Source organism: Lipophrys pholis (genome assembly GCF_963383615.2).
Source record: "Lipophrys pholis genome assembly, chromosome: 9".
NCBI classification, from domain to species: domain Eukaryota; kingdom Metazoa; phylum Chordata; class Actinopteri; order Blenniiformes; family Blenniidae; genus Lipophrys; species Lipophrys pholis.
Genome location: NC_137639.1, coordinates 18,091,827 through 18,114,627, shown reverse-complemented (window position 1 = coordinate 18,114,627; position 22,801 = coordinate 18,091,827). Strand labels below are relative to the sequence as shown.

The 22,801-nt window shown below is 44.5% G+C and overlaps 1 protein-coding gene across 1 annotated transcript; it reads right to left on the bottom strand.

Moving 5' to 3' along the window:
• Window positions 1-7,150: 7,150 nt before the first annotated feature.
• rragca (Ras-related GTP binding Ca) lies at window positions 7,151-22,430 on the bottom strand. The gene is made up of 7 exons (XM_080470849.1): window positions 22,022-22,430; window positions 17,101-17,304; window positions 16,147-16,346; window positions 11,541-11,655; window positions 10,593-10,735; window positions 10,198-10,346; window positions 7,151-8,947 (listed from the first exon to the last, which is right to left on the bottom strand). The coding sequence occupies exons 1-7, from the start codon at window positions 22,202-22,204 to the stop codon at window positions 8,793-8,795; spliced, it is 1,149 nt and encodes a 382-aa protein (XP_080326975.1). The 5' UTR covers window positions 22,205-22,430; the 3' UTR covers window positions 7,151-8,792.
• Window positions 22,431-22,801: the final 371 nt, after the last annotated feature.

Below are 22,801 nucleotides of genomic sequence, written 5' to 3'. Positions count from 1 at the left end.
AGTGTGCATGTGTAGTATCCCAATCCTCCGACCTGTCACTCCATCTCTATCAGCCGCCTCCTGGTGATTGACACCTGGCCACTGTGATGCTCTGCCTCCTCCCAGGTCCTCACAACTCCTCATCTTCACAAAGATGAACCCTTATTTCATTCTGGAACTCGTGGCTGGTGCCTGCGAGCAGTTCCAAAGTTTTAGAAGGCTTTCCCATCTCACTTCGACTTATTGTCCCACCCTGTTACTTTTATTAAGTTAGTGCGAGTTTCTTTCAAATTTCTCAATACGACGGTCGCCTTGACCTAAAATCACGATATTAATGTTGCTCCAGTGTCGATTCTCTGACTCCTACAATCAGACATGATTTGTATTGACGTTAGAAGTGTTATAAAAATACAAATACTAATAATTTAATTATAACATGATCGGTTCGTAAGGATTATTTTCATCAACGTCACGATGTAAAGTGAGCAAAATCAAATGTGTGAACATTGTAAATTACAGGTGCATCAGGCTGCGGACGACACTCAAATAGTTTCCCTCCATCTTGCAACGACAAACAAAATACAATTTATGCAAATTTCGGTCTAAATTACCAAAAAATAGTTGCCCCTGAACTTTATAAATTTTAAGCGTGCCTGCATGTAACTTGCCAATAATGGAATAAAATACAAAAGATTGTTTCCCAACGATGATCGCGAAGAGTGTTGCCGAGCGTGTCTCCTCAATGAATGAATGTGACTATCTCCTATTTTCTATAAGCAAACTCCATACAAACAAAATGCTGCATTATTTACATATTATTCCATAATTGGTTGCAGCTGTTTCTTTAATGATTTCTTTAATGCGACTCCAACCGATTCCATTATTGTCAAAGACAGATAGAAAGAAGCAGTTCATCGACTCAAAGCTTTTCCCCTCTTGATCCCACTTAATGATTTACCTGAAAGCCCCTTGTTTACTAATCAACAATCCCAAAAAAATAATAATAAAATGTATGAAGGAATGAGTTGTGGACTCAGTTTAAAAAGTTCTGGTACTTGCACAGTGGGGGTTTTGTGCATCCCCTAAACCAAAATAGGTCATGCCACAGAAAACTAGTTCAGACACAGAAGCAAGTTGCCGCTGATCATGTTGACTGAGAAACACAAGATGCTGCAACCCCAACTGATGGATCTTGTTTGGACTAAAGAATAAAAAAAAAAAAAAAAAAGAGACTGAAAGATTAAGAAACCTCTGACCTGGATAGTCACAACAATTAGTTTGTTATGTTGTGATTCGCAAAACATCATTTGAATGAGTTAAAGCAGTTTTAGTACACTGGATATATTTTGTCTCTCAATGACGTCCATGAATCTCACAACCTAAGAGATGCTCTGGTTGGTCTATTACTGAGTCTTTTTATGGTTCTATGTCAGGGCCTTAGTTTTATAAATTCTTGCTCAGGTGAGAAAAGGCCTTCAGACTTTACACACAGTTATATCAATGCATTCATTAATGGCGTTTCTCTAAATATATCGTCATTGTTTCTTGCTTCCATTCACTCAAATATCTATTCTGCACCAATCATCACATCAGAATTTCAGGGGCTGGAGACCTTTCAGCCATTTTTCTGTTATGTTTTCACAGCTTTTTTTTTAAGAAACTCAATACACCATCTGGTGGTTAACACTTGTAATGCAAGACAAAACAGAGTTTGGCAGGTTTACCAGCAGAACAACACTAAATTGTCATTGTGATCATACTTTTTTAAAATCACTCATCTGATTGATTTAAAATTGACAAAAATACTGTACCCTAAATTGTGCCTGGAAAAATAAAAATAGATGATTTTTTATTTTTTTTTTATCTAAAGTGCATTCTAATAGAGGCTAATAACCTGTTTTCTTTATTCAAATGGAAACAAAAACGTTATGAGTGTATTTAAAAGTGATTTTATTATTGATGAGACGATAAAGAGGCAAAGTTTATGAGACCACTAAAACAGAGACAGTGATAACGTCTTTTAGAAGCAGGTCACTCACTTGTTTTACACACTTTTAAAAAAAACAACAACTAGATTTTGACACCAAATGCAAACCAAACACAGGTACGCCACGTCACAACTGTCTGGTTTCCTTCTCTAACACTAATGAGCGAGAGAGAGAGAGAGAGAGAGAGAGAGAGAGAGAGAGAGAGAGAGAGAGAGAGAGAGCCATGATTAGTCTGGCAGCATCAGTGTCAGACACTCAGCAGGGCGTCCACTACTCGATGTGTGTGTGTGTGTGTGTGTGTGTGTGTGTGTGTGTGTGTGTGTGTGTGTGTGTGTGTGTGTGTGTGTGTGTGTGTGTGTGTGTGTGTGTGTGTGTGTGTGTGTGTGTGTGTGTGTGTGTGTGTGTGCGATTTTTTTTTACAAGCATTTGTGTGCCGCTCTCTATTGCTCCCTCTTATTTACTTTTCATGTCATCCCTCTCTTTTTCACTTTCTTCCTCGTTTCTCCCTAAGCTCCGATCCAAGCGTTTGCTCAGTCTGGCAAATGACTGCAGGGGCTGACAATCCACTGTCAGCGTGCACCGCCACAGTCAATAACGCTGTCCCATGTCACCGCACCACACTGGCTAAAGCTCACATTTCTTATCCCCTCCAAAAAACGGCTGCTTAACAGCCCTTCTCTGCCATTGCCAATCCTGCTAAAAGCATTGCCATAACCCCCCCCCCCCCCCCAAAAAAAAACCCCATCCTGACACGTTTCTGGTTGTCCAAATGACCAGAACATCCTTGGTTGAAGTGAACGCTGCATAATTCGAGTCCAAGGAGTATCAGCCAGTGAGAATTTTGAACCAAATGTGATGTGCTTTTCACGACGCCCATGAATTCTAAGCAAGTGATGGGTGACTGATCCGGCTGTCTTCCTGTAACAAGGCGAGGTCATGTAGGCTATACTCAGATACACATGTGAATTGCATACGAGCACACACACACACACACACACACACACACACACACACACACACACACACACACACACACACACACACACACACAAGGGCAGTGGAGCTGAGAGTGTAACCAAGAAATTGTAGTCTCCACGATAATCCACTTCTCCTCTATCGTGTTCCATTAACCTCACAGTGTATACACACACACACACACACACACACACACACACACACACACACATACACGTCTGCCAGTGTCCGGCCCTGTGTTGTCCAGCTCCATTGTATCTGCATGAGGCTGAGATAATGGCATCTGTCGCTGCTCCTTTTGTCAGCGCTGTCCCCGGCCCCTGCTCACTGCTGGTCCCCATTAGCTGGCTGCTGGCCTGCTGGCCCCTTCGCTCCACGCTCTACTGCCTGAGCAGAAAATACAGGAGACGCCTGTCCCTTTCCTCTGACTCCCACTTTGGTTATCCTCCTCCCCATCCACCGTTCACCCCCCTGCACGTCTCCTCCTGTTGCTGCAGATCAAGAGTAGTGGTGTCGTTTTATTCGCCGGAGAGATGTAAACTTTAAATAAAAAATAAATAAAATTTAAAAAAAAGCTGCCGGCAGCTGTGTTTTCGTGTATTAGAAGATGTTTTCTTCGTAGAAAATTAAGGAATTTCCTGAGAAAAAGTGTCATGCGGAGTCTCCTTTGAAACAGTATTACCCCCATGAAAGTCTTGTTTTTGCTCGCGCATTTTCCAACGGTAGAATAAACAAACCGAAGGACTCCAGCAAACATGGCCATCGCAATCAATTAATGTGCTTGTTTCCTTTCTGTTTTGTCATCCACATGACTATTTGCTTTCTGAAATGTTCGGAAATAGCAGTTTGTCCCTCGACTCCTCTCTCAGGTGAAAAGCTGCAACTAAAATTAATGTGGTTTAATTTCTTCAAGGGATCCGCAAGAGTGTGGTTGAGTTCCTTTCTACGTGGCGTTTGCATGTTCTCCCTTTGCACCTGTGGGTTTTTCTCCAGCCTAATCTATATCCATAGGAGTACCCAGGTTAAAAAAAAAAACCTCGTCATGCACACGGGGAGAACATGCAAACTCCACAAAGAACAGCTGTCTTGGTAGACTGAAAACGACAATAACCGACCAGCCAGACCCCAGTCCAGTGTCTTTGAGCAGGACACTGGAAACCAAACTGAGTCTTTCTGATGGATAGAATTACTCACTTTCAACAATTATGAGAAGTTGTACCAGTACCAAAAGGCTATATTAAAGGATACCTTGTGAATACTGTGGAACAGAATCCCCAAACCAACACTCCCTGAGCAGCAGCTCCAGCTCTGACCACGGGTAAAGAAGCACCGCCATCAATATGACACAAACTTGCCCGTTTTCACCGACCTGCCTCGTCTGCACTCGACAAACCGCGCACACTCACGCGCCGGAGCGCCACTGTCTCTCGGTATAACAAATGTATCGCATCTGTCACCTATCTGAGACGTCTCACTTAGTCAGATCATTGTCCTCTCGTCTCTCATAAGCACAGCTAATAAAATGTAAAGATGGGAGATAGCTCCCTCCCCGCTGACTGGGGGGGGTTTATTAACAACGTAATGGCAATATCATTGTTGTAATGATACCGAGAGATCTGAGATGAAGGGCAGACAGGCGCGCGGAAGTGAGAGTGACATCACAGAGCAGAAGTATGTTGGACTGGCTTTGTTTCATTATTGGTTGAAGCTTCCTTATTAAGAGTGGAGGGGCTGTGTGTGTGTGTGTGTGTGTGTGTGTGTGTGTGTGTGTGTGTGTGTGTGTGTGTGTGTGTGTGGGGTTGGGGGGGGGGGGGGGGGGGGGGGGGGGGGGGGGGGGGGGGGGGGGGGGGGGGGGGTGGGGTGGGGGGGGGGGGTGGGGGGGGGGGGCTCCAGTCTCCAAGTTGGAGTTGTACATCACGCAAGCTCTCACTCTGCTGCTTCCACAACTTCTCCACAGTGTCCCCTGGTCTCCGGGACTCTGGGTTAGATGTTGATCTCCATGTTGCCTGCACTGTGGAGCAGAAAGATGGTGCAAGCAGAGTGACAGGCGGAGGGTGGCGCCGCAGACAACAGCCCCATCTACAGACGGTGTTCAGTCACTGTGTCGCTGAGTGGACTTCAGACGATCCACCTGCACTCCTTCCAAGTTACCGCTCATATTTCTTTCGACCACTTTTCTCGACGAGGAGGTTTCTTTTTAATCCGTCTTTTTCTTTTAAAGGCACTTTGAATCCAATGCAGAATACAGAAGTGGTTGTTTTTTTTTGTTTTTTTTTTATTATGTCGTTTTCCCAATGCACTAATAGGATGATCCTTATACGCACAACAAAGATAAAGGCATCATTTATCTCCAGCTAATTTTGACAGCTGTCAGCATTTCCTCCGCTCACTTCCATCACCAAACACACACACACACACACACACACACACACACACACACACACACACACACACACACACACACACACACACACACACACGCTTTGTTTTTTATGCAACGGAACAAGTGCAATAACTGCTTTTTAAGCTGCTAACGCTGCTGTCTGCAGGCACAAGACACATTAACCACCAGACAATTTTGCCCCCCCCCCCAGTGCCATTTCTGTATTCACATTTTGTTGGCGCCTCACTTTATTTGTGACTATTTCTGTTCTCTCGCTACGCTTCACGTCAGCGCACAGAGAATTCGCCACCTTTTCTTTTATTTTAGGCTTTACTTGTGTATCAAAAAAAGAAAAAAGAAAAGTAAATAAATGCTGGTGATATTAATTCCGATTTCTCGGAGTTACTTATTTATACATCTGCTCCCGCACCCCCCCCCCCCCCCTCCCCCTCTGCTGCCACACTTGAGTCTTATTTATTTCGTCTTCTCGTCGAGGTGTTGAAGAGGAAAATGATCAGCACAGTACTTCAATGCGCTCCAGTTTGCACTTCTTTTTGTTTTTGGAGTGACTTCGTGGAAGTGCTCTGCATTCATCCCCGAGGTCTGGTTAAAAAAAAAAACAACAACAACAACAAAACAAACAAAAAACAAAACAACTCTTGCGCCAGAGTCCGAACGACCTTCAAAACCTCCTGAACTTGACCTCTCCCCGACTCTGAATATGAAGCGCCTCGCAGATCAACGAGCCGTCGGGCTGACAAGCCTAACCTATCTGCCATTATCCCGTCGAGATATCACACTTTGCTTTAATTCGCCATCTTTCAGAGTGTCACACTTTATATTCCTTTGGCATGGGTAGGGCTACATGTGGATGCATAATTTATCTGGAATTAGCGCCTATTTGAGTAAGCATCAAAGCAAGGCGGCTAAGGTTGGAGGAGAGCTTAAGGAACCGCAGGGAAACCATCGGCAGGATTAATGCGGGAGATTTTTATAAGAAATTACTGGCTTAATGAAGTGGATAAAAAAGCTGTCAGTGTTTTATTGCATCTAAATTGTGTGGAAGTGGTGTTTAGCTGTCTCGCCTACTCCCCACATAATGGGTCGTGACAGTAGCTGTGAGGCTTATTTAACTTAACTGGTGAATAACTTGCATGGCGAAGCTATTCACCGAGTTGTTTTTATATGCACTAAACCAGTGAGGGGGTATTTTTCTCCCACCCCCCCCTACTCCTGCTTACTCATTACAATACTGTCTGAACAACAGCCAAGTGAGAAAGGCAATTAACAATGGCTTTGAGAAAAAGAAAAAAAAAAGAAGAAAGATTTAAAGCAAATTATCAAAGGTTAAATGAGGTTAATATTAGGAATTTGATAGACATGATTGTAAATTTGATGTGCGTTAAACCCTATGTTTCATCAACAGTGAATAATCCAATTTATTCTATTGTCACGCTCATAATGTAGGGCCAATAACAGAAGCTGTAACAGATGCTGCTGACATTCATGATCATCCTTTGTCGGGCTGTATAATTCACTACACAGGATGAGCAATGGCTGCATGCTTTCTGTATATTTAACAAGAGGGATAACAGTGATTGGGGCTTGGAGAGGAGCAGGAATGAACCGTTGAGTAGTCCTGCAGCGCCATCTTGTGGCGGCTTGTAAGTTTGGCATCGAGAGAGAGGGACACTGAATACATCCATTCTTCCATCAACACTAACCTGGAGCCGGTTTTGTTTTCAACTGGACAGTTAACATGGCTGCTGACATCAGCTGATCCAGTCCCTCTGAAGTCTTCTGGTGTGACGAAAGCGACAAAGGCAAAACTTAATGTTTCGTTTATTTCACACGGTACAGCATCACAATACATGAACTCAGTCATTCATCACGGTTCTGATGTGTAACATATTAAAATGGTGACTTATTGTCTGGTTTTTAGGTTGACCAAGTTCTGGAGCCCGTTTCAAGAGGCGGGGGGGTCACAGAGCAAAAGTTATCTCGTCCTCCAGATCTCAAAACCTGACATGAACAAACAGAAAGTATACAGACCTGAATACCCTTTGTGTCTCTGCAATGGTGAGAAGAATGAGTTTTGGTCTCTTTAAAGTCTTCCGCAGGTAATTCCAATGTTACATGTGAATACAATGAGCAGTGTTAACAGCTGTGAACGCTACAGGTTAACGACACACCAATGTATGCATGCTTGAAAAAGGGAACTTTGCATGAGATCTGCAGATAGGGGCCAAAATAAATGTAAAGAAAAAAAAAAGAAAAATTGGTCTGTTGTGTTTGCCGGAGCTGAAACTCGAGGTGTGAGTACATGCCAGTCCGCTTCCAGCTTTACGTGTGATGATCTTACAATTTTACGACAAGGCGGTCCGGACCCCTTCATTCCTCCCACATCCCAACCAGGCTTCCTCACTTTGAATCACGTTTCAACAGGCTCCGATCCATTTAATGCATTTGGCAGTGCTTTTGCAAACGATCATGTCTGAACTATTACGAAGCCAGTCGGAAGTTGGATTTTTGTTTTCGTCGGAGCACAAACAGAAAAACTACGTCCACCGAGAGGAGTTTTAATTACGCTAAGCTGAAGAAGGACTTACACACCTTTATACAAGAGGTCCCGGTCTTAGTAGATACATGAAGCCCAGTTTGGGATCCAAACAAATCCTTCCACACACATTCATACACACACACACACACACACATACGTAGATACCTACATACACACAACTCAGAAGGACAGCACGATCCCTTTTCATTCTGCTCATAAAATCTCGGGTTTCCTTTTCACCGGTGAAACCGAGAAGCCAGTTTCGGGCAGCATTCAGGTAGGGTGAAGTGAGTGGTGGGGAGACGAGAGCTTGCGCCGCATCTCCGTAAGGCCATCTCTGAACATGTGTGGGTGCGGGACCGAGTGGCTCAACATCCACCCGGTTTCGTCAGCACGGGAGCGGTCGGGACACAATCCGGGCAGGCTGCCGTCACAGCTTGTCCCAAAACCCGGAGGTCGTAACGGGGGTCGCTTCTCCTCCTCGCATTGTTCACAACGGAGGAGCCAGCAGCTGAACGTCACAGTCCGTGTCACAACACTGTGAAGTCCAAAAGAAAGATCCTGACCTTTTTTTGTTTTTTGTTTTTCCTCTTTCCTTCCTTGGCTTTTCCAGTCGACACAGTGGGGGTTTTTTTTGCATTCACCTGATTCAGATGCATGAATTTCCGTTCCGACCTCAGCCGGACTCCTCTGTGCTCCGGTGCTCCCACACCCTGGGCTCGAGGAAGTCTCTCGCTGCTTTCGGTGTGGGGAGCAAGGGATTGTGACTGGTGTGCCGGCGAGCCCCGGTTTTAGTTTTAAGTCTCTCCTCGACGGGCTCCCCGGCTCCTCTCCGTCTTTCCTCTCCTCCTCCTCCTCCTCTTCTCTCTCTTTGCGTCTTTTTATTTTGTGTGTATTGCATCAGTGTCTAGACAGTGTTGCGCGGCGTGCCGTTGAGTGCGACGGCCTTGTTGCAGGGCGAGCCCACCGCCTGCGAGCCCGTGGGACGCGGAGTAGAAACGCCCACCTCAAATACTTCGTGGATGGCCTTCCGGAAACAGTGGAAGTTGTAGTCTATTAATCCTAGAAAACCAAAAAATATATATATCCGTGAGATACTGCTATTTGCAAAAACTAACGCAGAACCAAGTAAAAGCTGGGTGGAGGAGCTCACTAAATGACTTTAAAAATAATGTCCTGCAGCCAGCTCCCTGAGAAAGACACTTTTAATCAAAATTAAAGGAAATAAAAAGATCTTTCAAATAAGGCAATGACAAAATGATCAATTGAAAATAACAACAACAAATATGTGCAGAATACTTTCATCTAAACCAGTTTTGCTTGACATCGTTTTTCCCCAACAACTGCAATTTTACTCACTTTCTTTAATTAAACAATACAAAATAAGAGGATTTTTTGTTTGTTCATCTTCTGCCTTCGTGTTTTAAAGTCATTTTAAGTTAGGTGCCACAAACACGTTGAGCAAAACCACTAACACAATAACTTGTAAGGAGTAATTTTGGAACGTGTTTTAATGCCAAAAGTTTTTAGTAAATTTCATCAAATGTGTCATTTATAACCAAATCTGAACAAACTTACACGTCACAGCCGACCAACGGCAACCTCAACTTAAAGCTATTGTGTGAAGAAAGGGTCCTCAAACTCTGGTATTTCTCAGCGTTCAAGCTGCATATTTTTCAGAAATTCACCGTCTCAGTGTAACTTTGATTCTAATGCTACTCCGCTGGTAATAAAGTAGCTTTCACTGCTGTGTCGTTGATCTCCGAGCTCAGGTCTCCCTGCTGCGTAACGTCTACTACTCTCGGGAAAACAGTTCAGCAGTTCTTTAGATTTTCATTGTTTGGTCTGTAACTACTGTCCTTTTTTCACCACTTTTCTTCCAAATTTATTTGTGGAAAAACTGAGAGGAAAACTACAACAGTGTGAACTTTGTCGACAAACCCGATTCACTGATCCAGACCAGGACGGTCCACTTCACGGCATTTGTTAACAGCGCCGTTTTTAGTGTCGGTCCACAGTGATCAAGTACTTATCCTGGGAAAACTCAAGTTTTCCACATATCTTGCGTGTTCCAGCTTGAATGTTGTGTTTTCAGTCTCCACAACTCCATGCCGTAATGACTTGCTATATATCTACTTCAGGCGCAGGTGTTCCTGTCTAGACCGGACCGACGCCGTACACGTGCGGACACACACTCGTTGCAAAGCCCGAACGACACAAAAGGGAAGATACCGACACGTCTGACTTGTCGCCTTTGGCCAAATTAGGCCGGGGGAGTGGAGGGGGGGTGACAGATTTCGGTGACGGCTTACCTTTGCGCTCGAAGCTTTCCTCTCGCAGGATGCAGACAAGGGCCAGGAACTTGGTGACCTCTTTCAGGTACAGCACAGTGGTGTTGTTGAGCTTGATGATGGCCATGGACTCCTTGTCATAGGCGCTGCCGCTGCCATCCTCCCTCAGACTGGTGGGTCACAACACAACGCGGGAATAGCGTTCAGGTGGGAAAGAAATTGTAGCTCGTCAATGAGGACATTAATTATGCATAAATTAATTTGGGGGCTTCACTGAGAGCGAGACTCGGACAACGCCAGGTGAGGAACTCAAAGCGATAAGGCGTTACAGGAGGAGCACTCTCATTACTAATCTGACCCTCTACGTGGTACATTACCACGGTACAAACAGGCAAGCTGAAGAAAGCCCCTCTCACCCGTATATGCAGGAGACGTCAATAACCACGTCGATCATGTCGCAGCACAGTTCATAGGACTGCATGTCGACGGGAGAGCTGTCTGTGGCAATGTAGATCTTACTGACCACATCAAACAGGAAAGCTTTCTCGATCCCTGAATTCTGTCGGAGACAAAGAGGAAGAGAGGCGACAAAAAGTGACGCGAGGGTTAAATGGTGTCCGCACTGTCAAACCTGCAATTGCATTTAAAATCTGGAGTTATTCTATATTGGGGGTGAACAGAATTTGCAAACGGATCGGCAGCTGTATGAACGGCAGAGGCAATAGAAGCGACAGAAACCACCAAGGAGTGAGTGGATTCTTCAATCTGAGCAAAACTAGTGCTGAACTGACTGAGATGCAAGATCAAGCTACAATCAGCGCCACTTGTGCTGGTAGTCCAACTCTCTCTCATGTCTTCAAATCACAGCTTTTGGTTAATAAAAGACTATTTGAATCAATCCAGTGTGAAAACCGCCGTCTTTTTCCAACTGCTAAGACAAATCAATATGAAGGACCTCTTTAAAAGAAAACACCGAGTGTTTATATGACCGTTCCTCAATGTGATGAGCTCCTTTTGTTGTATATTTCTTCGTCGCTTGATTACTACCCGGGTAAAATCTGCTGTGGGATTTATATGGCCAGCTTCTATCCTCCTGGGGGTTTTTCTGACAATCCCGTCAGCCGGTTGTAACCATTACCTTTTACAACAAAGACAGCCCAGCAATAACGCAGAGTTATGTTTTGACCAATCAGTGTCACGGGCCAGAGACAGACTTGTCCCGAGAGGCCTGAAGGGGAATTGCTCACAATATTGTGGCTTCAGAGCGGAGAGTGACTCACGTCATAAACACTGTCACATGTAAATCATGCAGCAGATGACAATGTTACCCAAAGAAGAAGAAGAAGAAGTTGACAGCTACTTACAGAAATGAAGATATTTAGGAGGTTCTCCAGAGTGGGGAGCTGTGGGATGAGCTTCTGCACCACTTTGCTGAAGGCTTCGAAGATGGAGTGGTCGTAAATGCTCGTCAAGTAAAAGCTGAATGAGATGAACAAAAAAAGGAAGTGAATGAGCAGCAGCTCGTATGAAACCCCCCCCTCTCACTTCCTCAAAATGTATGTCTGAAACCAGGTAAAAACACAGACATCACATGGGATCACATGGCTGATGGCAGCACTGAAGGAAATCCTTTAAAAGCCTGATTTGGACACAACAGGATTAAATACAAAATGTGCACTTGGCACACGGACGGTCCTCATACGAGGGCTGCAAATCTGAGCACACATGACTTACGAACCTCGGCTCGAGAGATGTATAAATTTAAAAAAAGAAAAAAAGACGGGCGTCGGAGGGGAGCTGCCGCTTCCAGCCAAATGGACGAGTCTACATTACACTTGGCAGAGGCTCAACTTTACAATGCACTACGGTGATGAAAGAGCCAGAGAGTCACAAGGCCCGGCTCCGCTATATATCCCGGACGGCGCAGGCCACCTAACCGGAATAAACAACAATCTCACCCCACATAAAACACAGCGCGCTACGTGCCGGCACAGCCTCACTACCAACAGGAGAACTGCCGCAGGGCTGAGCGCCCGGCCGGGGCAGACGGTTTAATGTGGTTCACTACAGATTTAAACATTCTACAGTGTGTCAGGGCGAGGGCTTTACTGCTATCAACTATGTTTGTTTTTGTTTTTTTTATTGTGAAATTAAATCGGCAAATGCTTAATTATCAAAAGAATAAATTCAAAAAGACAAAACCAAATTTTAGAGGTGGCCACAGGTGAACATTCAACAGTTTCTATCAACTAAAAGTTTTTTTTTTTATCTTTTCAGTCGTCCTCTGGCCTTTAGTTAAGCAATTCAAAGCCACAAATCAGTCTTATTGTTCTCAGACACCAACACAGTCTGGGTGCAGCGCGTAACGTGACCCCTAACGGCAGATGTGCACTTCAGCTCCTCCTTATATCTAAAGTATGTCTAGTATACGCTTTACTGGTATCTGATACACAGGGTCGGCGTTTCTTCATTAGGAGGGCTAAGAGGAATCCAACAGTGACGCATAGCGCGGTCTACTGCACGAGAGCTCACTACTACTGCCTTCTCTTCGCTGCTTTGAGGGTCATAAGGAAGGAGGAGGGAGAGCAAGGAGGGTAACAAACACACACATCCTGATGTAGTTACTGCAATACCATTAACAATACTATTACACTATCAGTAACTCCAGTGGTGTGCTTAGTCTCCTACATTGTTAAAGGCGGCATGTTAAGTCTCTAACTGGCTGCTCCCTTTCTTGTTTGTTGCCTCAGCAAGTCATTGTAACTCGTGTCGTTGACTTTGTTCGTTTTGATGCCGGACGTCCTTCCTGACGCGACCTGAGCCGTCCGGGATTAAAGCTGAGGGGATGAACAGCCTCTCAGCAGGGGCATTCGAACCAGCAAACATCCTATTACAGCCTTTCTTCTACAACCTCCAGTCCAAAACTGCCCTTTTAATTGAGAAGCCTATTCAGTACTAATAGAATACCGGATTTTCCAGACTATTGAATAAAAGCCGGAACATGGGGATTGCTCATATTTTCATCAATTTCCACATCTCCGTCTTTCATAGTGCTGGAAAATTCTACCCACGAGCCCGCAGACACAGAGATGGAAAGAGAACTACACAATCACAGAGGGCTTTATCGCTGTTGATACAGTATTTTATCTGTTATTCGCCGATTGTGATTCTGAGGCAGTATTAATACTCTGCTTTCAATGAGTTTCACCCCAAGTACAATGATGTCAGCCACATTTGCTCTTCACGGATGCCTCATATCGCGGGTTAAATCATAATTTGTCTGGGGGTTTAAATCCAGGTGGAAAACACTTGGGATTTTTTTAGGAATGCTGGATCATTTTCATTCCGGAACACAAGCAGCCTAACACCTTGGTGAAGTGGTAACACCCGTTTAAAACTCCTCAATTCACTATTTTCCCACATTTGAAAGAGACGGCCTGATCGGTCCGTCTGTGAAGCTATGATTAAAAGGGACATTTTTAAGGATTAAATTTGTGTCGATCTGCGAAACAAAGTTTGATATACAGTTTTGAGATATATATACTGTGTACAATCCTTTAGGGTTTATCATAGTGAACTTATCACGGACTGAGGTTAATATCTCAACTCTCACCTACAGAGAAAGGCATCAGATGACAAAGCAGGATTTTAATTGCTAAAATATTGAAACATTCTTTCAGCGAAGTGTTAGATTTGTCACCTCGGACTGCGCAATGTGTCGTGCAACAAAGTTAAAAGTAAAGTTAGAATGATTCTTTGTTTGCACGTAATTTTGTCAAATGTCCAATGAGCCAATGCAGAGAGGCTGAGAGAGATGAGGTGTAATAGGAGGAAAATTGTCTTTTGGCCTCTTGCCATTAAAGTATGATGTGACGACACATTAGTTTTGGGAAACACACGGTCACCGGGAGACGTTTCCTTTTGACAATGATCAGGTTTACTATGGCCGGCTGAACTTTGGGTACACTATGACACTCCTATGACATGCTGCTGTTGCATTTGAGCAAAATGTGAGATTGTTATGCACCAGACACATTAAAAAAAAAAAAAAAAAGTCAACTTTCAACTGTCATCACACAATAGACCGACTCCAGAGCCACAGGTTGTGAACTCCACTCACAGGACAGATATCATCCGTGTGAGTATTGCCGGTTTCCTTTTGCCATCTTGTTGTTAACACTAAAGAAAAATCAAAGCAAAGACTAAAGTAAACGAAAGCTGCTGTTTGAGACATCGGCGTCTGCTCCGTCGGGTGAAATCAATGTCACAATGTCCGCTCGACGGGATCCGAAACATCCAGACAAAGTGGTTTTATTTGACGAGGCTCTGAGTGAGGAAATGGTTTGATCCAGGGGATTGGAGTGTATAGCGCTTTTCCACTGCTTCAGCAGCCCCCAAGGTGCTTTACATTCATCCCCCTTTCACACACACAGCAGTTGTGAAAAACGGTGCTCAGTCCAGACATTACAAGCAACATTGGGGTTCAGTGTCTTGCCCAAAGACACTTGAAGAGGATAGATTGGGATTGAACCTGCAACTTTGCAACCGAAGGACAACCCACTCTAGCAACTGAGCCAGCATCGTCCAGCAAGCTGCTGCACAAACTGGTCAGAGCTCATATCTGAGCAGAGCCTCCGTCAGTTCAGAAGATTTGTTCAAATCTGTGGTGTGAAACAGCAGCAGCGCTAAGAGGGGGTGTCATCGTCTGTGTGCGTCGAGTCGAGGTCCTCCGCCGGCATGCTCCTGTGTGACTGGTGAGTTTTGTTACCGGCGGTTTTGACTTTATTTACCACACACTCGCATCTACGGGTAATTAAATGTCACCAATCAAACCCAAACATGTTCTTGGACTGTGGGAGGAAACTAGTAAAAACGAAAACCCACACACACAGAGGGAGACAATGCAAACAGCATACAGTAACCCTGGGCTGGATTCCATCCCAGGACATTCTTGCCATGAACCAAGGTTGCTAAGCAGTACACCACCATGCAGCTTAGGGGGGGGGGGGGGATATGAATGTATTTCTTATATTAGAGCATGATGCAAGCATTGTTGGTGTGGGAAAGTGAAAGTAAAATAACTGCAAATGAAAGAAGTAGAAAATCAGTTTTAACCACAGAGACTTGTCAGTTGATTCTCCTTTACAGGTTCACTAGGGAGGATTCTGCAGTGAATCACAACATATAGCAGGTAAGAGAAAGTTGGGCTGCAGTAGTCTAACAGAAACTTTCCAAAATCTTATTTTCTCAACTTTCTGCCATTTGGTGGATTCAAACACAGAATTCAGGATTTGTAAACTTTCATTTTGGGGCCAGAGTAAATGGCCTAGTTGCAGTGCAATGAAGCCGGTCACGAGTTAACAGGGAAACCATTTATTCAGAAACACCAGCAAACTCCACTGTGATGTACAAACTACCGCTCGTGCTCTCTTACCTACCTGCAGGCGACGTTGCCGACGCATGATGTCACATTGTACTCGCCATGTGGTATCTGGATTCTCTTTCAGAGTATGAATACTCCATGCAGTATCAGACCCAATACTGATATGGGTGCATCCCCAGTCGATACTACTGACCTCTTCACGATATCAAGCTTTGATCCACATTATTGCTGCATGTCTATGTATTGAAATCGGATTCACTTCGATATATCTTCAACAGATTACAGTTTCCCTCCGCATCTTTCCAATGACAGTAGATATATCTAGTACACAAGGTCTCCCTGTATCTCTGTTCCGTATCTTAACAGGGAAGTGGACTTGCTGGAGTTTTTGAAGGTGTTTCATGTCCAACCCAAGAGACTTTATCAGTCAGACACAGGGATGCCATGACTCCATTGACCAATTTCTTCGTAGGTAAATGTGCACACTCATCAGAAAATAAAAATGCTTTGTTTGTATTGCGAAAATCGTCCATGAGACACTTCTCCGGCCGCAGCGTCAATAGAATAATATTTTAAATGAAACATACCTGAGATGCAGCTTTTCTAAGCTCGCGTCTGCCAGATCGTCGTTGGCCCTCTGGTGGATGTCCCGCTGGGTTTCGATCTTGTGATCGTCTGACAAACCGTCCACTTTGTGGATAAACACTTCGAAGTTGATCTCGGGATTTACTCTGTAGGCCCGCGACACGGTGAGATGGAGCCGGCCCAGAGCCTCCACGTAGTCGTCCTGCAACAACGGAGGGGGTTTTCAAAGAATTCTTTTTTTTTATAAAAATGATCTGATGACATGAGGCAACAAAATATATTTACAATACTGTCAGAAAAAGATCTTAGAAATAAACTTTTGACAATAAAACCCTTAAATTTACATAAATCGCAGCCAAACTTAGCGTCCAAAGCAGCTCCAGCTTGCTTCGGGGAATTTAAAACTAATTCAGATCAAAAAAAAAAAACGAAAACAGGAAAATGAAGTTGCACTTCCCATTTCAGGTGTTGTGACGGTGACAACACTTTTTCACGAGCGTTTATTCAGTGACGCTTGTACAGCCGGATGAGCACATTTGTTTGAAGCAAGACATGAGGAAATCTACTTCTGCATTCCCTTCAAACTCAGAATGAGAAAAAAAGCTGATTCTCACTAATATCACTTGCGTGACGAGCTGCTGAAACAAACTGGATCTGACGCAATCTGAGTCTAAATCAACCAGGTCGGTAGCGGCTGTCGTTGGAGCTGAGATTACTTCCACAAAGCTGTCGGGGTAATGAAACAAGTGTCAGAAAAAACCACAGCTGCATTGAGATTTCTGGATTACATCAAGAATTAATGTGCAGTTTTAACTTAGAAAAAAAAATTTCAGCCAAAAAAATCCCCGATTAAATATTTGGAAATTCAAATGTCAAGCCACGACGCAGGAAATAATAACCCGGGCTTGTTTAGTCTTGTCATTATTTTCCTGAGAAGTTCCGTTTTAAGTCTTCACCTGAGCGTCAATGACAAATATCAGAGCGCCGGTTCCCCTGAAGATCATCTCGTAGTCGAAAGTGGGGTCGAAGAAGTCCACCTGCCCGGGGAAGTCCCAGATCTGGAAGTTGACGAAGGAGCTGCTGGAGATGTCGTCCTTGTAGATCTTGTTGGTGCTCTCCAGAAACAAGGTCTCGTTGGGGGACATCTTGTGGAAGACCACCTGGAATCAGAAACGCGCTCGGTGAAACACTCCAGCGTGGCTCAGCGGCATGAAAGCAATTCAAAGTCCGAAAGTTAGAAGTGACAGAACCTCTAAAAACAAAGGCGATACAGCTCTGAGTGAATACTTTCATTGTTGTGGTTGGTCAAATTTGACTCTAGTATTCATTCAATCGCTGTTTGTGGTCAAAATTATTTATATGAAAAATATTTAACCCGACCATGCAAGGAGAATGAACAGAGGTTCTTCACTGTAACACCAGTTGTTGTTTTGGGTGCAAATGCTGGTAACACCGCCGTTATTTAAGGAACTCTGCTGAAAGGCCTCGTAAAACACAAGAAACTTCCTGTGGATGTCGACGCTCATATTGAGCTCGTCTTCTTCATGGAATCCCAAACGCACCACATGAAGTTAAAAATCACAGCTCTGGAGACCAAATCCTGATTTGTCTTTTTTTTTTTTTTTAATCTTGCAATAGCTCCTCGTAGCACGGGCTACATGTTTGGGAGCCATGTATCGTACCTCCATGAACTCTTATTATCAAATTTCAACCGTCTTGACTTGTGCGATTCCAGTACAAACACGTCATTCGGATGTCACATGTAGGATTGGAGGGAAAAGGGCAGCACCCTGCAGACTCGCTCATCTGACGCAACACGCTTCCCTCGGCCCGGCCCTTTCTTTCAGCTCTGTGCTGGAGCTTCAAAGTGCCGGTGTCAAAGGAAGCAGAAGTAAACCGTTTTAATCGCGAGTACAGCACTAATTACTGGTGGAAATAAAATGCGATGAGTGCAAAAGACGACTAAGAGCTTTTTGCTCCACCGCTGCCATTTTGAATCAGCATGAGGGCCACTGAGGTCACAGGGCCAATGAAGCAGCAAAAAGCCAAATCACATGTTTTCCCAGCCCAAACTAGAAGCTCGGGGGGGGGGGGGGGTGCCTCGAGGCTTTGTGTGGAATACAACAAACACAAAGTTAACGCACATGCGTTTCTTTACTTTTGTATGAATTAAAGGCCACTTGACACGTCATGCTATATCAAGCCTGAATCCGCTTCCCCTTTAAACTCTGAACATAAATAATAAAATATCATACAAGGCGCAAGTGCAGCTCATCTATTATTCAAGCACAGCGCCAGTCTGGAAGTTTCAGACCCGGAGAGCAATATTCTGGGATCTCCGACCTTGTAGGAAGAGTTTGTCGAATCACGCAAAAGAGAAAAACTCTTGAGAGCTTAACTTGAAATAGTGTGTTCACGCGATCCACCTCTATGAGATGCACCATGGAAAATCACCACGAACGAGACCAGGAACTCTTAGCCTAACTTTTGATTTTAAAAAGCCAATGATTTCTACTAGATACTATGATAAAGTTATTTATCCACACTGGCTGTCGTTTGATTGTTTAAATAAAAACAAAAAACAACAGCACACTATGGGGATTTATCTCAAGCTTGAAGGACTCATCAAGGTTTTTCTGATCTCTGGGCTGTTTGGAGACACAAACACTTAAGATCGGAGAAAACATTGTTCCGTTTAGTCGTTATTAAAAACTTGCATCGCGATGAAGTCACTTCGTTCTCGGCTTTTCAGAAGCATGTTGAGGTTCACCTCAGCTGGTGCCCTACGTTTAATGACTGTTCCTGTTGTTGAGGCCATAATCTGCTCAGTGAATCACAAGACTGTCGGGAGCTGCGTGGATCAGAGAGGCCCAACACTTTTCTGTGGGCAAACGCTGGATTGTCACTCACCGTAGAAAAAACCTGGGCGCCACCGGGTCACACGCATACTGCACAGAGGGATGTTTACTGAAGTTACAAACGGCACCCGCTTCACTTTTCGAATTAAGTTCTCTTTTTCTGAAACCAGCGTTCGTGTCTTGATTGGACAGTTTTATATCTCTGTCCTCGGCGGTGTCGATGTAGTAAGGACGCAACGCTGTCCTTTTCACTCTAGTGTGCTTGGAAGCTTTTAGCTCACAGTGTGGAAGTAATGCAGGAAACATGTGAGGGAAAACAATCCAGTATAATGCGTGTGTACATGTGTTGGTGTGCCTAAGCAAACAGATCATATTAGTTAGTAGCCGGGATACAGCCGCTGAGTGTGTGTGTGTGTGTGTGTGTGTGTGTGTGTGTGTGTGTGTGTGTGTGTGTGTGTGTGTGTGTGTGTGTGTGTGTGTTTGTGTACATGCACTCAAGCATTCTGATTACGATGGGGTTTTCCATGTATGCCGTTTTTGCATTTGTGCACGGCCTGCTTCATATCACCATTTTAGAAGCTTTGTACAAGTGTGAGTTCAGCCAAGTGACGAGACAGACAATGGACACAAGCGTGTTTAAATCCTGGAGAAACTTTTTAAACAAACAATCCTCTCTACTTCTAATTTTACTCGTATAAACACTTTACTTGTGCCACAGAGAAATTAAAGGATGTTCTACTTGCACACACACACACAAAAAAAAAAAAAAAACTTCTCTCCACACGGCTTCATCCTGTCTCTCAGCGAGAGCCCAGCGTCAGACAAAGTGGAGGACACGGTTAATATTTCCTGTCTCCCTCTACTTCCACGGTAATACACCGAGATGCTAAATCTGCATCGTCATGTTGATGCTGGGTAATGGAAAACACAAAACACTTATTTGCCACAAGTGAATTGGAATTAGAAACGTCAATTATTGTAATTTGGTGTTAGTGTTCGGGAACCTCTACAAATGTAGCGCAGTGGAATATATCATAGACGAGCAGTCAGCTCGCTCTGTTGTAAATACAAACAACCTATCGCTGATAGAGCCACAGACTCATGTGGGATACTGGAGTCAATAGAAACACACAGTGTTTGCAAGCACGCGAGTATCCAAGCCATAAGTCTTATCCCAGTTTTTGCTTCATAATTGGGCCGATAAATGTAAACCCTTTGTGTATTGTATATGGGAGGAGAGTTACAAAGATTTTTAACAATGTCCTCTCCGTCTGGCTGACACTGCAGCGACAGGATATAAAGCAAATCCACTCCAGTTAAGCATCTTTTCTTGCTTGTGTGACACAGTTTACACCGTCTAGGAGACGACAGGAAGTTCTGGAAGCAATTGGTTGGATTTTTGTTGTGCAGGCAACACAAGGTAGACAACTTCTCACAAAGAATTAGACAAACTCATCACCAACATTGTTTATTTCTGTTACTTAGTTGAAGCTCCTTAACAATCTGGAACCTGGTGGGGCGTATTGATGCAGATGTAAGCTGGCTACTTTCAGATGTGCTCCATTAAGAATGTCTTTGTTGTTTATTTTTCACAAAACTAAGATATGGCTTTATCGCAGTTTCCAAAATGCGGATGGTGTTTACATGCACAACCAATAAATAAGAGGAAACTCAACTTTGTGTAAACAAGTATAATGATCATGCAAACAGACGTATAAATGACTTTAGTCTGTGTTAAATCTCAATATAGTGATCTGAATGTGTCCACAGGGATGAGACACTGAACAACACTTTGCTTTCCTATGAGAGAGCCTGTGAAAAGACCTTTATTTTAATTCAAATAATCTGTGTCGTGCCAAATACAATTCATTTCAACAGAGAAAGACCGAACAATTCCGAATGAGCAAGTCTGAGCGGCGGTGGGAAGGAAAAACTCCCTTTTAACAGGAAGTAACCTTTACGGAATCAGGCTCGGAGGTGGCGAGACTTTCTGCGGTTCCAGTCCGGGTCAAGTCAGCAGGACGGGACAAAAGAATCCTGGGTCGTCCTGCACTGTCCCCGGGGTGACCAGGCCGGGTGGCCACAAACAGAGAGGAGAGAGTCGTTGAGGATTTTGTTCAGCAGGTATCTCACATGATTTCTCCCTCATCAGCTGGTATCCCACATGAGTAGTCATGTGTCTTTGTGCGTTGCTCCTATTTGTCTTTACGCCATCGTGGATCTGTCCTGGACCACCGCAGACAGGCAGGATTTTAGACCAGAACCACATTGGACCACTCCTGAATTGTCTAGATTTTCTTAATATGGCGAGAATCGCTCCAGGACCAATACATTATTTTCTGCTGACATCGCAATCAGAGTGGATCGGGACAGATTTCTTGTGCGAAACAAATAAAATCTGGTTTTGGGGAATAGAAGGGAGAAAAAAAAGACTGGACAGACAGATTGTGGGAAGGGAGTTTTTACTTGTGTTCAATGTATTCGTTAACAGAACTAAAAAGTCTTGGGTTGGTGGATAATAGCCCCCCCCCCCCCCCCGTCTTAAACCGGAATCCCTTCACTTCACCACGTTCAATGACTCGTCAGCGCCACCCAGCGCATCGGCGTGGCATTGCCGGACTCGTAAGTCTCGCACCTTTAAAAACAAAGCCTTGCAGGATGAAAGGTGTGGTCGCCTTGCCGTCACGTGAAAGCCAAACATCAGACGCCTCACAGCTGGGTGGGACTGGGATATTTTTGGCACGTTGGACAACTTGTGAGCCAAACAAGTCACATGCCTATTGTTAAGAAGATGCACCGCTCTGTTCACCTGGCTAGTAATTCACTGCTGCAGCTGTACTCACATGAGCAGGAGGCTACAGGGTCGATAACTTCTAGATATTCGGGAGCTGTTGACACACAGCCGTCCTGTTTTAATCTCATAGCGACCTGCTAAAGAAAGTCGCTAGCTGTTTGTGGCTAACTCCCCGTCCCGTGCACTCGCTCGGCTCGAGAGGCTATAAACGACGCCGCTGCCTACCTTCTGTATGGACGACTTGCCGCTTCGCCTCAGACCCATGAGCAGGATCCGCGGCTTGCTGTCGGATGGTGCCGGGCTGTCCTCGATGTCGGCCTCCTCTTCTCCGTAACCGAAATCTTTGGGGAACGAGTCCGCAACCCCGTAGCTGTCAGCCAGCTGTTCCACCTCGTACTGAATCGACATTTTGACCCAACGACGGTGGCTTTCCCCGGCTCTCCCCACCCCCCCTTTAGTTGTCGGTCACCACGCCCGTCGTCTGTATAGGACGACGATTCCTGGCCTGCTTACCGGCGTCACACGGTGAAAATAGTTAGTCAGTAGATCCCAGGCTTCTCGGGAGCACGGAGCGTGATCCCACACATTTCCTAAGGATTTCCTCTTAGTCAGATAAAAACCCGCCTCCTACCTCCACCCCTTCATTCTGATTGGTTGTCAGGATTACATTGCGAAAGGTTATTGGCTGAAGCATCTGCCACTCTCGTGAGGTTTCGCCACTGTCACCTGACTAGTACCCAGACTTGTTTAGTGACCTCCGCAAACAAACACCGTCACTACAGCTTTTTAAATTCACCGTGGGAGTTTATCTTTAACGCAAAACTGGTATGATTTATGAAAATTTTCGAAGAAACATTTAATCCTGGCTGTTATAATCGACCTCAAAAAAGCAGGTAGTTATGCGATATCACCAGCAGATGGAGACAACCACCTATTACAATGTAATGGATGTGTTCACGGCCAATGTACAATGTACGGAATACTCATAACCAGAGTGAAAAGTGG

Bases quoted from the DNA above. Each gene is read 5' to 3' on its own strand.
- rragca (XM_080470849.1), bottom strand. From the start codon at position 22,204: ATGTCGATTCAGTACGAGGTGGAACAGCTGGCTGACAGCTACGGGGTT. The intron at 17,305-22,021 runs GTAGGCAGCGGC...TTCTGATTCCAG, and splicing joins GCAAGTCGTCCATACAGAAG to GTGGTCTTCCACAAGATGTC. The intron at 16,347-17,100 runs GTGAAGACTTAA...CCGTTGTTGCAG, and splicing joins TATTTGTCATTGACGCTCAG to GACGACTACGTGGAGGCTCT.